This window comes from Dicentrarchus labrax, unplaced genomic scaffold, assembly GCF_905237075.1.
Source record: "Dicentrarchus labrax unplaced genomic scaffold, dlabrax2021, whole genome shotgun sequence".
In the NCBI taxonomy this organism is placed as follows: Eukaryota; Metazoa; Chordata; class Actinopteri; family Moronidae; genus Dicentrarchus; species Dicentrarchus labrax.
In genome coordinates, this window is record NW_026136720.1 from 5,862,914 (window position 1) to 5,879,876 (window position 16,963).

Consider the following 16,963-nt stretch of genomic DNA (forward strand, 5'->3'; position numbering starts at 1 on the left):
TCACTGATGGTAAATAAGATTACATTTTTCATGTAGTCCTGCTGAATTATTGAAGGAAACTCCCACTGACATCATAACAAAGAAATGTAATCACCTACACAACATCTACAAGGTTCAGTTATTGATTGTAAGCACAATGACATGAAATTAGTACATTTTTAGAGATAAAATATAATGCTAGGGATATGCTTACGCTACAGATAAATCTTATGCTAGAGATAAAATATTGTTTAAAGAACCAATTTAAAGATGCAGGAGGACCTTAGAGAGAGACATTTACGATTATATTTAAGCCATTCAGCTGTAGTTTACATCTGTTTCTAATGAGGTTTTCATTGCACTGGCTTTTAATTATGTAATTACACAGCAAAATACTCCTAAATACTAAATTCTACTTAACCCCCTACTGTTTGTGGGCTGAAATATCTTTGTTATATAGACCACCTATGCAGTTCTTGCATACTAATACTAATACTACTAATATCACACCACAAACTGTATTTCTCTGTAGATATTTCTTTTATTAATAATCTTAATTTATTCTGTAATGAAGACATTGGTTAACACCACTCCTTACTCACTATGTGTGACATTATTTGCCCATAGTCCCAGTACTCTGACACAGGTTCAGGGTTAAGTGTTTGTGTTCCACTACAAGCATTGTGTAAAGCGTTCCGGGAGCGTCCCCGTTGGTTCCCTCTGAACTCTAATCTCTTCAGTATTGTCTGTCTTTGCAACATACTGTTGAAGGAGCTGCCAGATTTACTCAGCATCATAGAGAATGTCTGAATACAATCTCATCCCACTCACCCCCTCCATTTCAGCCCAGACTCCCTGCTCTGCTCTGCTCTGCTCTGCTCTGCTCTGCTCTGCTCTGCTCTGCTCCGCATATTTTTCATCACTACAAGCTCCTACTCCTCTGGGTCATCCTACAGACGTCCCTTTCTCCCGAGTCTCACTTTGTATCTTTCTCTCCTGTTTCATCCCCTCAACCTAATGCAGGCACGCAGAGTCCCGTTGCTCTCAGTCGATGGATGGATCTGTGCGTGGCTCTGTAGGAAACAGACTTAGATATGTCCTTCAGGCTACTTGAGGAATCAGTAACATTTGCAGCCCCACTAAGTGCTGATAAATGTGTGCAATGCTCAGAGAGAGCGTCACTGATGCAGATTGTATTGAATTTGGAGTTAAGGGCCTTAGAGATCACTGGACGGAAAGTGCCTGGATTCTGCTTTTGACATATATTCAAAACGGGTTAATAGAAACCTTGCCACTATTGACCCATGAGCAGCTATTTTCATAAGGTGACATGTCTACCATTGGCAGCTGAATTAATGATGAATTTGTCTTAATCATTTGCAATTGCTGCCTTTTTGCAAATGTGTGGCTAAAGACATGTAGGCTAAAATAAATGATTTGTTAAAGTACTGGTGTCAGATCAAAGTCTCTTTACTTCAATGTCAGAGATTCTGAACATTCTGTAATCTTTCAGTTCACAAAAGCTTTTCAAAACCACATATAAACCTGAAAAAAATGCATGGTCAAGAAGATAAATAGGCATTTTTTTAGTTCTTGAAAAGTAGAAAAGAAGAGATTTTTCTTATGACATCAACAATACTCTAGCTACTGTGAGAGTTGACGAGAGATATATTATACTACTTTTAATAATATAATATATAATAATTTATAATTTCTTCTTCATCACAAATCCAGTTTCTGTAACACTTTATATATATCTATATCTTTGTAACACAAATAAGATATAACTTGAAGAGACAACTCTCCAAAGGTAACAAAATCAGCCTACAGGCACCTCTAAAACTCACTAATTAGCACATTGTATCTCATTTGTTTAATCCCTACAAAAAGTTGTGTTTTTTGGGGAGTTATGTGAGTATTTCCTAGCTCGGAGCTTCAACTTCATGAAGCCTTTGCAGGTTACTTAGTGGCGACAAGAAGTGACTGTGCCCGGCCAGCTGTTTTTAGCACATTGGGTCAGAGCCAGGCTTGCCATTTCCCTCTGTTTCCAGTCTTGATGCTAAGCTAAGCTAACCAGCTGCTCGCTGTAGTCTTATATTAAGCATACAGCCATGAGAGTGGTATCATCACTTCCTTTAAATCAATACTGCGTTACCCAGGCGAAATATTATTTAATATGCAAAGATTTTAATATTTTGTAAATGTTAAACCATTCAAATTGTGCTGTTATGTTACAGCCTTAACCAATTGCTGAAACCTGATTTTCCAACATTTCTGTGCTTTAAAACCACAATACATACGGTTCCTGAGGGCAAGGTTTTTTACTCTACAATAGTAAAACTCAAGAGGGTTGGATTAGCTTGTCTATGTCGATTGGGTATTACTGGATTTACCTTTAAGACCATTCAGTTGAAACTCTCCCTCCATCTGTCTGGAGGCTGAGCCATCACTGGCACTCAGCTGACAGAAGACCATTACCGCAGTAGAACAATGTGCAGTCTAGCGGTAGACCTGTTTTAGCTTGACGGTCTTGGAGAAAGTTGTTTCTGGGAGTCAATAAGGGCAATTATACTGCTTTTCCAATTGTTACATTCACCTGTGGTTAAAACGAATCTCTGGAAAACTTTCATAGATAGACACAAGTTGCATATGGCAATAATTCTCCTGTTTTATTTAAATTTGACAATCGCCACCCTCGCAGTTTCTACCTTAAGGATCTTTTACCATTCAGCCTTTGTTTTCTCATGATATGTAAATGGGGCTGTTTGGAGAGCTAGTAAGTTTAAAATCAAAGTTATAATATCTTGTCAGCTTGGTGTGTGAATCAGCAAGTCTATTTGGTGTTTGACCCTGGCTTTGCGTCGGCGGGTGTTCAGCGTCTTAAAGCCACTATCCCCTTTCCGTGCTTCAGATGGTGCCATAATTCCAAAGCGTGGACACTGCCAGTTAATTGGGTCCCCTTACATGGATGTGGGTAGTGCAGTGATGAATAACACAGAGCAACAGTCCGACCAAAATGTAGCTCAGTACTGTCGCCAACACCCACATCAGACGCCATAATCGCTCTAGTGATAGTCACCTGATGTTTCAGGCTGGTTTTCAGAAACATATGATAAATCACCTGCAGGGAGAGTTAACTCTGTTTTAGCAGCAATAATGAATGAAATTATAGACCACAAATTAAAAAAGTGTGAGAAGATAAAATGGCTTGTTTGAAAACATGTCTGTGTCATCAGTGGACTGACAGTGATTGCTATCCACATGCAAAAGGAGCCCACCAGCAATTTCCATCTCACACACACACACACACACACACACACACACACACACACACACACACATACACACTCTCCACACACACACACACACACACACACACACACACACACACACACACACACGCCAACCCTGCTACACAACCCTTTACTCATCTACAATTACCTTGACACTTAATTTATTTGTATTGTTGTTTGTTTGTTTTATATTCTTAAATGCATCTCTGGCCTCTCAATTCCCCTGACAGCAAAGATGAAATTGCTGAACATGTATAGTCAAAGCAAACACTGTGATGGGCTTATTAAAGACACAGGGAGTATAGAGGAGGAGCCCGGGTCTGGAAGCAGCTGCTGCATTGGCTGTCTGCTCAGCAGTGGGGAGGGGCTGAGGGAGAGAGAGAAAGAGAGAGATAGAGAGAGAGAGTTGGGGGAGGAGGGCAGTGCTCTTGTTGGGAGATAGGGAATGCCCGTTAGTTGCGTCTGCCGATAATAGCACATCAGCCAGAGCGGTGCTATTGGGAGAGCAGAGCACAGGCAGTGCAGAGGACTGAGCTGCTGAGCAGAGAATGGTACACTAGAGAAGACAGGCACACTCAGAAGGAGACAGAGAGAGATATAGTAAGGGAAGAGGGTGCGCATCAGAGAGCACGTTGAGAAGAGGAGAAGGAGCAGAGCAGTGGAAAGAGGAGAGGAGAGTGAGGAAGGGAGAAAAGTTACCAGGTCAGCAAGACAACGTGGAAGTGGAGCAGCTGAGAATCATTGGGGTCTTTCTCCCTCTGGAACAGCACGGCACAGCAATAAGCAGCGCAGGAGGAGAGTGATATTACAAGAGGGGACAGAGGGAGTACTATAACTTCTTCCTGGGAAGACAGTCCTGTCATTAGGCGAGGGGTAATGCTCCTCACAGGACCCTTCTGCACAGCTACTTCAGGACTATCACTGCAAGACAGCAGCAGCAAGCAGAAGACACTTAAGCCTGGCAGAGGTGCCTGGGCAGTGCAGTTCTACTCACTTCTGTACTGAACACTTTCTTTACCCAACTGTGTGCTTTGAGGTGGATGCAGCTGTGTTTCTGTGAGGCTTTTATCTTTTTTTTGCTTCAGAGTGTGAAGCAGTGGAGATTTGGTGGGTGACTTGTCCTGTCCTGTCATCTCTGAGACTATGGTAGACTGTGCGTCAGGGAGCCTTTCATCAGCAGCTGCAGCTTTAGAGCATGGAGAAGTCCAGCAGTGAGGAGTCAGCCATTCACCGTAGCCCCTCCGTAGATAGCCGTGACTCCGATTTTGCTCAAGCCTCCACGTCTGGCCGCCCATTCGGTGGCCGCGGCTTCACTGCCGGTGCATTCTACGGCTCCACGGGGCCGCGCAAAAACGCACAGCAGGGGCAGGCTGGAGCAGCAGCTGACGCCAGCGCAGGAGACAAGACCAACAACAAGTACAGCTCACCCAAAGGCAGCAAATACGTGGTCTTTTACCTGGATCTATCCTTTGTGTTCCTTTTAGAATTCAAGAAGTGCAACATGGCAAGAGGCTGCCTTTGCTGCTTGAAGTATATGATGTTCATCTTCAATCTCATCTTCTGGGTAAGTGGCTCATCATTGTGTTAATGCTTTTCTCATTATACCTGTTCACATTGATCTAGTTGTTGTCAATAATACAAATGTGCATTTGTGGCTTAAAAGATCAAATAAATCTAGCTTTAGTAACTCAGCATTTATCATTATTCATATCTGTAGTAACAAATGTGGAGGCTCAGTATGAAGTTATTTTGAAATGTTAATCAGGAAAGATCATTGCAAAGTGATGGTTATCAGTGTAATCATGCATTTCTAATTATTACATCAGGCTGTTTATGTCTGTTTCTTCCCCCTGTGCATGTTGCTATTCCTGGATGTCATGACAGAGTCAGTGGCACTGCACCAGGTCTCCTTTTGTATGTGGTTGGTGGGGGGGGTTGGATTGTGGTGGTAAGGAGGACATGGGGTTCACTAGGGTCACTTATTCAGGTGGTTATATGATTTACAGTGAACATGGAGTTGAAATGCTGCTTTTGGCATGCAAGTGAAATAGTATATGTCTCTACAGTACAGTTACATTGATGAGCAACATAATATGCACCAAGGCGATATGACTTGAGATGGTTTAAAGTGAGTCTGCAGGAGATGATCTGATTTATGTGCTTCATTTTATTATGTACTCCTTTGATGAGATGTCTTTGCTCTTGGGTAAAGCTGTGATCAAAAATTGGAGAAAATTATAGGTGAAGTTCAGAATTGCTACACCGTGACACTTAATATTTTAATTATCTATATTTTTAGTGATTACAGTAATAATAGGAAAAAAGAATCATAATATAATAGTGCTCAATATGCCAAATCCACTCATAAATACCTGGCCAGCGTGTGGCAGGCTGTGCTGTGTACCCATGCATGGGCATTTGTTGTAAAAGTGGGCACCCCTTGAATGTTTACAGAATGGATTAGAGGGCTTAGGGGTTATGGGGCCAAGTCTTTTGTGTGAATGCAACCAAGCGTGAAGCGTAAAAACATCCCAACACTGGGGACTCTACCAACCCCAGCCCACCATGTCACTGGGTTGTGAGCCCTGCTAACTAGGGCACATTTGCGGCAACAGAGTGGGCATTAGCTTGAGCCCAGCTGTGAACAGGCCAGCATTGAAAACACACACACGTACACATGCACCACACAAACCGAGATCTATCCCATTGTCTGCTCCATATACTAAAATTAACAGCACTGCCAGTGGCCACGCTCAGACCTGAAGCTGTGGACCCCTCTCCTGCTTCAGGGCAATATCTCCATGTCATTCTCATATCATTACACAGTCCACCGTAGCCAGGGAAAGAGGAATTGGCAAAGACACAGAAATGGCCCCGGGGCTCTTCAGTATGCCTCGCCTTGATGTAAATGTTTGTTTAAGGGAATGAAAGGGTCAGAAAAGCCTAGCTGATATCAGATTCATTAACGCAGACATTGACTTGCCTTGATGTGAGCACCGCTTTTGAACTCGGTAAGCACTGAATGTTTTCGTTGGCGCAGGCCTTGTTTGAATTGCGGATGGAAATGTTAAGCAATTTCCTAAATCAATTGTTGACATAAATGATCGATTAGTGGTTATTACCAAAAGCAGTGCAAATGTGTTCCCTTATTCTATGAAATGGGCTCTTTTCGTAGCACAACCTACGTAAATAAGGTATTTGACTAAAACATAAAATAACCACAAGATTATAAACTGAATCAGATAAAATAATGCCATAAGGATAAATGTTCCTGCTCATCTGTTGTTAGTCAATGGCCAAACTAAATTTAAATGATTATTCATAATAACTTCATAGAAAAGTTACGAAGTTAATCTGTTTCGAGAGGAAACAGATTAACCTATTCCTGTTTTACAAAAAGGGCTAAAACCTACAAATGCCAATCAAAATTGGCTGCCCTGAAGACGACGAGTTGTAGGGGACAGGTGCTCAATAGTTCTGGTGAAATCACACCTTCAGCACACCATCAGTGCAAACAAACACCTGTTCCCATACTCTTCTGTTGAATCTGATCATGATTGCTGATGTCCAGCCACTAAAAATACCTGAACAGACACCAGAACCCAACAGGTGATGTTGCTTCAGCTTTGAACATTGATATATTCTTGATCAGTCAAATTCATTATAGTGATTTAATCATTTATTGATGAATTACAACTACTCATCAATATTCTTTCTTTGAGCTGTGAGCATAATAGCATAGATGAAGGTCATATTAGACTCTACATTAACAGAGACCATCAGTTACCTGTTTGTCAGTTCCGGCCTGCTTGACTCGTTTAATAGATCAGAAGCTGCCTCAGTGCAACCTTTGGCAGAGGTCATAAGGTCATTAATATCTGTAGTCACAGGGGATTTGTGTGAAGGCGTTTACTTCTCAGGTTCTTTCTAGCTCAGTTTGTGATTAACCCTTTTCAGTGGCAAAACCCCACCACTAATAACTGGCTGCTGCACACCTCTCGGGAGGTGGAAAAGAGGCTTTGGATTGCAATGCTGGTGGCCCCAGATTCATGTGCCTAGCTTGTTGTCCTTCATGAAAAAACATTACAGCAACCATCCTGAGTGTGTGCGGAAGCTATATAGTGTAAGATTTGAGGATTCTCAGTTATTGTGTGTGAACATAAATGTGTGTGTATATGTGTATGTGGGGGCAAACGGTTCATAAGTGGCCATGGACTTTCCCCAGTGCAGCGCATCCCCTGCTGTGCAATAATTGAATTTTTACTCTGGTAATGTTCACTTAATGAACACCCACCATGCATATTCCCTTCAATTCCCCCAGATTGATACTCTTGTTTTCTTCCCACCACTGGATCATTTTAATGACAGTTTAATCAGTGTCACATGGGAAAAGAGTGGGGTGATGAGGGGGTTAGGAAGCAGCATGTGGCTGCTGGGTCTCTCCATCATCATGTGACAACTCTAGGCTCATTGGCGGCTGGCTGACTGGCACCCAGGATTCTGGGGAATCAGCGTACGCTGTTGAAGGTTAGCGAAGCTGGGAATAAAGGGTTCGCTCATCAGTGAGGGGTCGGGACGGGGTGCCTGAGCACTCTGGGATAGAGGGAGGGTGAGAGGCATGTTGTATCTTGACACCCCTGGGACTGTGCTGCTCTACCTCTGACACTCCAGGAATCACAAGGTTACTGCAGCTGGTAGGGAGGTTTGCCTCTGAAGCTTTGACATCTCATCTCAAGTCTGAAGGGGGAATGGTGCACTGCAGTAACCAGACACCAGGTACAGCAGGGGTCTCTTCTTTCTGACTGTGCGCACATGCACGAGCACACTTGCTGTACACATAGCCATCCTTGAAAGAACGCTCACCACCCACACACCATCCGCTCCACGGGGCTTACAGTGGTAACTTGAAGCACAAGGTAAACAGCGGCAGGCACTCCAGGCATCTCCATACATGCGCTCATCCTCAGGCCCCCCTAGCAGTTGTTCATGACCATCTGGCTCCTCTTTCTTATGAGGGATTAGAAGAGTCTGAGCTGTAGGGGGAGTTTCGGGCAGATTAGAGCAGTATTGGGTGGTGGGGTTAGGATTGAGAGCATGGCTCCTTCGGATAGCTCTATGCTAAAGCCAACAATCATCCAAGCAAATGGCCTTTGTGCTGTGACAATCTGTGGTTTAGGGAGGGGGATCTGTTGTGCTCTCTCACAAGCACAGTGACTGTTTGACCAGCTTGATAGGGTGATTGATGTTAAGTCCTGTTGGTGTCAGCCTTGTGAGCATATCAGTGTTGGTGTTCTTGCTGGGAGCAAGGATTTCAGTCTCTTACTCTACAGATTGTCCTCTGTACTCGCAGCCTCCTCTGTTAATCTCTTCCATTCAAGATTCAATTTATTGTCCACTGCTGCACTTATTTATCTTGTCCAGTGTTACTGAACACCTTTGAAACGTAAAAAGATTAAGAAAAAGGCCTGAAAATACAACACAGGGATGCCACATCACAAGCAACACCACACAAAAGCTCATTTCCTTAGTTAGAGATAGATTGCACGGTAGCTAAATGGGCCCATCCCAGCTGTACCATTATCATGCCATATCAAAAGCTAAAGCCTCATTTGATATTCATATGAAAAAGAAAAGTGTCAGCTCAGCAGTCTTGTCCTACAAGTACAAGAGGGGTGGTAGTATCAAAGCTACTCCTTTTGTTAGAGGAAAGAAAACCAAATGTGTTTAGCATTCATGAATTCCTGTGCTTACTTAGGGGATTGCCGCAGGATTTATAAACCATTTTGTCCAAGGCAACAGAAGATTAGTTTCCCTATCGATCTAATCACTGAATTTGACATTTAAGGTTTCAAATGTACCCACACTCTGATGCTACAAAGACTACAGGTATTGACAGACGTGAATGTCTGCATCTGGTTGAGTGGAATTCCATAAAGCATTTTACACAAGCTGTCCCTTTCCCCTGGGATCTTGATCTAAGGTGCTGAAGCAATTTTCCTGTTTTTCATCCTCCATATTGGCACACGAAAAGTTCAGTCATCTTTTAAGGCTCAAGAGACCGTGTATTGTAGCAAACTTTTTTCTTTTTTCCTCTTCTTTTTCACAAGAGGCACAGCTGAACTCCATCAGTCACTGCCAGGTGAAACAAGGATTGGGGCACAGGAAAATAGATGAGGGTTGAGTGCGCTCTGCGTGATGATGAAACAAGCTGTATATGCTGCGCTGTCACATGCATTTAATTCCATCAGGCTACAGTGAAAGGCTGGCTCTTGAATTGGCTTTGAGTTTGAAATGGCAGAAGGGAGCATCAACCTCAGCCAGTCTGTCCATCTAAATTTTACGCCTCCTACTATGACAGAATAGGCAGCCAGCGGATTTAATCAATGGTCAATGCAACCAGTCACAGATTGTGTCTTCAGAATCATTCATATCAAGCATTTATACCGTATAATATGCTCAAATTTCATTAACTATAAAGTAGCCAGACTTTGTAGCATGAGAGCTGGACTTTGGATGTTTCTGCAACATTTACACAGAGAACATTACTATATTTCATTACTATATTTATATGCATTTCAATCATTTGAAGTGTTGTAATTAGCATCCCCTATAGACCGCTTGGCCTTGATTTAGATTGGCTAACCTGCTTGGTAAATATCTCCATACGCCTGCCTTTGTCCAGCAGATCGTCTGGGGAGATCACTCTAATTTACACGTCTCTCTCTGGCTGCTTCGATTTCCTGGCCGTGTTGTGTAGCGCCGCTGAGCTCATTAGCTCATGTTGCAGATCAACTGGGATACCGAGCTGCTGTGTTTCACTCTAGGGGGTCGAGGTAATAGAGTAGGAGAATTGGAGGTACAGTTTTTTCACTTGGGCGCAGTACGTAGATGGTGCTTTTGCAAGGGAGTTAAGTCTCCCACCCAATCGCTCATCACTCTGTGAATAGGGTGGGCTTCAGACTTGATGAGTTGTTGTTTGGTTTTGTAACAGGGTGATAATGACACACACGAGAAGCTGAAAACTGCAACGTTTTATTTTGATGAGTTAATAGCTCACTATGGCGGAGAATAAATAGAACATCCTCACAAAGCACAGCACAAGTGTTAAAATTGTAGTGTGTCATCAATCGCTTTTTTGATGTTTGCTACTAAGTTAGCGTAAAGCAACAGGGCTGCAGGTGCAGTTTTAGCCCAGTTGCTACTGTGCCAGCTGTGTGCTATTGATGTGTAGTGACAGGTGAACAAGCCAAGAACAGATTAAATAACAGTAGCTGCTAGGTACAGGAATTACACTACATAGCAAACCTCAGTTTTTGGTGCATCCCTCATTCACATTACATGCCACTGTTATTCTCTTAAGAATGTGCAGCTGGAACACAGAGAGGCTTGTCTATCTGTCATGTTTGAAAGTCATATCACTAGATATGAAAACACACATTCACAGATTTGTTGTCATCATGATGTTAGCTGGTAAAATATCCATCAGGAATAACTATACTGTACATTAACCCTAAGATTTACCATCTTTTTTTGCTCCAACGTGCAAAACACATGCTTTTCTAAATATAGGCCAGAGGAGTTCAGAGAGAAGAGAATGGGAGAACCACGGAAAAAAATGAGCGTCATTAGTTCTGCATACATTAGATCTTTTGTAATGACTATGTGCCAAACCTGCACCTCAGGCAATAGGGAAGGCAGCATCAGTGCTGTGTGGTCAATAATGTGTGTATATTGCTAAACTGAAAATCAGAAAATACCTTCCTAGGTCATGTATTTGGGTTATTGATCAAAAAAGGTTGTATGCATTCTTTTTCGTATTATTTGTATTTTTGAAAGCAGCCCAAGCCCGGCATCCATGTAGAGGCTACTGGAAAAAATATCCACTAAAACAAGCTTTTCTACGCAGCCTCACAGCTAAAGGACGATTTCACCTTTCATAATGGAATTCCCTTTTTTCAACTTGATTGGTATTATCAAGCAAACAAAAAAATACAGTAGTCATATTCTGAAAACGAGTGCAGTTATTGTTGCTTTCAACTGCATTTGAACATTTCACATATCATGTAGTGACACTCTGCAGCGCCTGTGGGCTTGTAGGGATTCCGTATAGCTGCGAGTCAATAAAACAAACACACTGAGCTGTGTGATTTGGTCAGCTTAAGCTTTTGAAGTGCTGCAGTCGCTGTCTATGACAAATATCTCTGAATTTACCAAGTCACCTTAGTATTGCTTTGTTAGCCCTTTTCAGCACTGCCGAAAAAAATCCCACAGTATTTCAGCCTGCGAGACATAAAACGTTTCATCCAATATTGGTGCAGAAAAACATGTTGGGGCGTTCACACAAGCAATGTTACAGATGAAAAATGTATCAGTGCTACGTGTGTGCTTGTGCTGCAGGAGTGACCGCAAACTACTATCTGTCCTCACATTCTCTTTTCACCCCAGGAAGACCAATCAATGCTAATCTGCACCTAAGCAGTGAATTAATGTTAGCTTGCTAGTTCAGCTACTCAGCATTTTTTCTGACACCTAAAGGCAAATTACGGTGAAATCAATGTTTCCCAGTCCGTCTCCACCTCCGGCTCTGCTGAGGAGGCTTAGAGAATATCATTTTCTTGGTCTTCAGAGAGCAAACGAAAATTCCTTTAAGATTACCCTGCTCATGTTTAATTAACAGTATATGATGTGTATATATGAACTAACTGCATATCCTTAAGCTGTGCACACACTGTGTTTTAGATAGGTGTTTTAACAATGCACAGGTTCTGATTATCTTGTGAAAAAGTCATGTGAAAAGCCTGTTTCTCTGGAAATAGAAGCCTTATAAAGCTGCAGTTAAGATCACAAAAACAAGTTTCAGTGTCCAGCTCCCTAAGGTCTCCAGAGGTTATCAGCTGTAGGCTGAAGATGCATCGATGACTGACTCTAAGGCCTATTTCCCCAGGGCCACTACCTCAATTGATTCAATTGGGCCTGATTCTTTTCCCACCATGAACCCACTCAAACAACCCACATAGCATCCTTGAGAGCTTGTTTCCACTCATCTATCTGCTTCTCCTTTCCAAAACAACATTTAGAGACCCAGGACACACTGGGCAATCGCACCACACTATATTGAAAATATGAGCAGCAGATTGACTTTGAATCCATGTATTTTACATGTGTCATCTTGAATTTGGGTCAGGGACTCAGGCATTCACTGCTTGAATGGTAATGAGCCCAGGACACATCTCCAAGGGGGCTCCAACACGCAATGAGGCACATACTCGTCCACGTTGTTAGCCATGACAAATGAGAGACAGATTTATGCCTTTAACATTGGAGCATGTATTGATTTATTTAGCTGAACCGCCGCAGATCACTGCTGCGTTACAAGTCAGCCATAAAATGTAACATATTGTGGCTTTCTAGATGGAAACGCATCAGTATATGCGCTCACTAGATGATCGTCTGTGAATGCTTGGCATGTTTTTATTGCTATTTTTTAATGGGGCAATTTCACACAGTGTACTGTACAATTCAGACCGTCAGCCAATGTATTAGGCTGTTGTGATTTGAAATGAATGCCTACCTTGTTGTTTTCAGAGCGAAACCCAGATCTTCATCAGAGCAGGTTGTTGCAGTGCTCTCGTTATGTCTGATCCAATTTGAGCTTGACTCTTATTTGATGTGCATGAGGTGTGCTCACAACCTGGCTCTGATATTCTCCCTGAAGAGGAAATGCAGTAACTAGTCAAGATTCTTCACTGCTACAGTAGTAAGATAAGTGAGAGGCTGACAGACTGTGTAAACCTAATAGGGATTATTGCCATTCTTCCTGCATGCAGATTCATCCTTTTCCCTATCACAGCCACTTTTTAAACTGTCCCCTTGACTTTTCCTGAGTCTTATCACACGACTAAAGCAAATGGTTCTGCTTGTTTATTTTACACTAATTTGCAATTACCGGTCTTATTGCCAGACATGAAAGAGCCTTTGCTTTGTGTATCTGTTCTGTTTCAGAAGATATAAGGGTTTTATGTGTCCTGAAAATCAGAACTCTGAAGCAGTCTGGTTGCCTGCAGCAGGCAAAGTCTTATATTAAAAGGAAGCATGTAAAACCAGCCTCGTTCCATCACTTTGGTATGCTATCTGCACAGAGGGGCGTCTCAGATCTTAATTTTTAGAGAGCTTTTGACAGTTTTATTGCTTGGCAGAAATGCAAGGGCCATTGACTAAAGTTTTCAGTAATTGCACGTATTTACCGGAAATGATGAATGAGCAAGTTAAGGGCATTCACATCCGTATTGTAAATTCACATAATATGAGTCATGTAAATAATGCAGCATTCAGCCTTGAGCCCATATGCATTAACCTTTACCTGGTCCAATTCAGTTGATAAAAATACATGTTAGCTGCTGTTATGTATGCTTTCATTTTAATTTTAATTTAATGAATTTTACATCTTTTCTTTAATACTGCAACATGCTATGGCTAAAATTCAAAATATTTTTTCTAGAAACTGTATATGTGCACAATTTTGTCCATTTGCTATTGTAGGAATTTCTTCATTAAAGATCAAATAAAGTGAGAAAATTGGTGTGGAGACCCCCCTCACTTGCCATGTGTCGTTTGCTGTCCCCGACAGTGATTTTTTTTTCTGCACAAAGTGTGTTTCTCTTATTTAGCCGCCCAGGCTTCAGTAATGGGTGACTTGGGTTGGCGGTGGAACACAAAAGAATGAGTCAGAGTGGAGCTTGGTGTGGGCAGACCGAGGTTAGGTAAAGGGTCTAATTTGAGAAGTTGATTATGGGGTCAATGCCACCCTCTGTGAATGATCTCATTCATCCATAGTGAGCCATAGTAATTATTAACATACACCTTCTACCCGTGTATGCACTCATCAGGGCAGTGTGGTGAGACAAATCCCCATTACTGGCCAGTGATAATTTCAGCGATGGACACAGCAGCGTGTTTGGGGTCAGCCCATTAATGCCCCTTCCATTTTATACACATTTCTACTATTTCAGGGTTGGCTTGTCGTCATTTTAGATCTCCATCATGACAGGGATGCACACTGGTTGCACACTGGTTTCTTGAGCACAGTTCACAATTAAACTGGGACAGATGGGGTTAGCCAGATTTTTCTCCCCAGTCCCCTTCTGAGAGGACAGACTGGCAGAAGCGAAATGCTGTCCTTTTCCTGGGTGGGAGGAAGCGAAGCATGAAGGCAGGGAGGGAGGGTGAGGACCTCTTCCCAAGAGCAAGAGAGGTGAACACATTGATGTTTGGTGACAGCTCCCAGAGAGGTGAGTCACTGTCACTCTCACATCCCTCGCGCTGTCTCTCCCTGGCATCCACATCATGTCATTTTTGTTTTAGTCCTGGGGACAAACTTGAAAAATCATTTTGTCTATTTTATTTTAGCAAAACAACAAACTGGAGAATAATGTAGATTTACGGCTGTGTTTTCCTGACTTTAGTTTGGTGATGAGTCTGTTTGATGAATTGCCACTTATTAGCCCATAATTTGCTGCACACCATTAATTATGTGTTTTCATCAGATAAATGCTCACATTTGATTAAAGAGCAACTAAATCTTTTATGAAAAACCAGAACTATTGAACTGACTTCTATGGATCAGTTGCGCCTCTGACTACATGCAACATCACAGTTGGGTGTGATCAGATACAGTGTGTTGTACTTGTGCTCACAGCTACATTTGTCTTTCATGCAGGAGTTCAGTCATATAATCCTGAATAAAACTTTACACAGGTGTAATTCTTATGCTCCTTAAGAGTAGGAGGTATAGAGGAAGATTGGAGGTTTTTATCTGTCATCACAACAAGGAACAAGGTCCTAATGTTTCCACAATGCAATGGCCATTCCCATTAATTAGGGATTCTCCCATTTCACCAGTTTTTACTTTATTCCATCTATTACTGACCGCTAGTCAGCTACATTTGAAAATAATCCAACCTAAAGCAGAAGCTTGTCTAGTTGCTCAACTCTACTTCATAATACCGTGGACTGTTGAGGTACTACTGGTAAATGTCGGCACAAACAGGGTTTTCAGCCTGTGAGTACTGTAGTTACTCTTAAACAATGTGTATCAGTTATGGGGATAATTGGCATAAGTGAAATACCCTGTGGCCATATTATACAGCCATAGTCATTTTTATTCCTCACTTTTAAAACAGAGACATAAATAAGCATTTGATTAGCAGCTGAAAAGTGAACACAGGTGTACCTCGAGAGCGGCAGTCAGACAGTAGAATTAAACTAAATAAGTAAGTTGCTTTTTCCATTTCGACAGCCCTGAACTCCCCAGCCTGATTAGCTGTGCTTAGAACATACGGCAGAGTTTAGGTTCATTTTCTGAATTATTCATCCATAACACATGGGCTTTAAAATTTTATATTGCGGGCTTTCACATTCTGTAATGCTATGCTGGGCTTTATGAGTAATTAGCCATTGAATGAACAGGCTTTGCGACATGAGTGGACATCCTTCATTTATTCATTGATTGTGTATCAACTCTGTGTACATAGATAATTCATGTACAGCCAGCCAGAGTAAGCCTGTAAATATTTTGCAATATATACACTGATTTGCGGTTTCCATACATATACTGTATCTGTATTATAATTAGGGATGCACCGATCCACATTTTTTCACTTTCGATCCGATTCCGATACCTGAATTTGGATATCGGCCGATACCGATACTATTCCGATACCAGAGCTGTGTTTGCTTTAATATTATTATTATCATTATTGTTGATTTTATATGAGGCTGAAATAAACTCCTCTCGACAGGCAAGTATGATATGTACGTATGTATGCATGTATGTCCCAAAAGGCAACTTGAGGTAAGTATAAGGTATAAAAGAAAAGCAAGTCAGAAAAACAGGAAGTCCTGTTAACAGGAAAAATCCCATCCTGAAAACAAATATGCAACTGTAAGGGTTTCAAATTGATTGTCATGTCAATATTTATTAAATTCCCAAAATGTCAAATATTTGAGTCTTGAAATATAAGAAAAGTGCAATAAGTGTAAACATCTTACAGACACACTATCAATAAAACAGTGTGCATCTGAACAGCACAAATCAAGTACACTGGCTAAAATGTCAATTATCTGAAATATAAAAAAAGTGCAATAACTATAAACATCTTACACACACACACACACACACACACATTCCACAGTTTGCAGCCAGCGAGCAGACTGGCCGGCAGGAATCACCTGTGGAGTCATTTCAGCAGACAACGTTAAAGCGTAGACATGGCTCATAGATATCGGAAATCTGCGCAGGTTGGATCGGGAAATTCCGATACCTGAATTACCGATACTGGATCGGATCGGCCCCATCCCTAATTATAATGTGCTGTGACTGTGCAGGATCAGCAGAATCAAACAACAGTAATTTCATAACTTTAGCTCGGGATAAGTCTCATGTGACAAGACTCAAGGACAATGGCTGCCCTCATCTCACATATGAAGGCTGAAATGTTTGCTGGTCTCTGTCGATATGTTAAGAGCCCAGTAATTGGCGCATAAAAGCACGTCTCTGTTTGCTTTAGTTGGAAAGTGTTCTCCCATCTTCAAAAGCCTCTCCCCTAACTACAGTTCATTTTTCATTGAAGTGCTTACCTTGCAGAAGAGATGTGAGGGGGGGAAAAAATATTGTCCTGCAGCATGTTCTCACT

At 41.8% G+C, this 16,963-nt stretch overlaps 1 protein-coding gene across 3 annotated transcripts in view; it reads left to right on the forward strand.

The window, feature by feature from the left end:
* tspan9a (tetraspanin 9a) overlaps positions 1–16,963 on the forward strand; it is a 159,506-nt gene that overhangs the window by 87,074 nt on the left and 55,469 nt on the right. For 2 of the 3 annotated variants that reach the window (XM_051381503.1, XM_051381504.1), the window contains one exon: positions 4,757–4,836. In XM_051381503.1, coding sequence (XP_051237463.1) covers positions 4,774–4,836 — 63 coding nt within the window. In that variant the 5' untranslated portion in view covers positions 4,757–4,773. Of the gene's footprint in view, positions 1–3,695; positions 4,837–16,963 lie in introns of those variants that run through there. The other variant, XM_051381502.1, reaches the window with a different exon arrangement.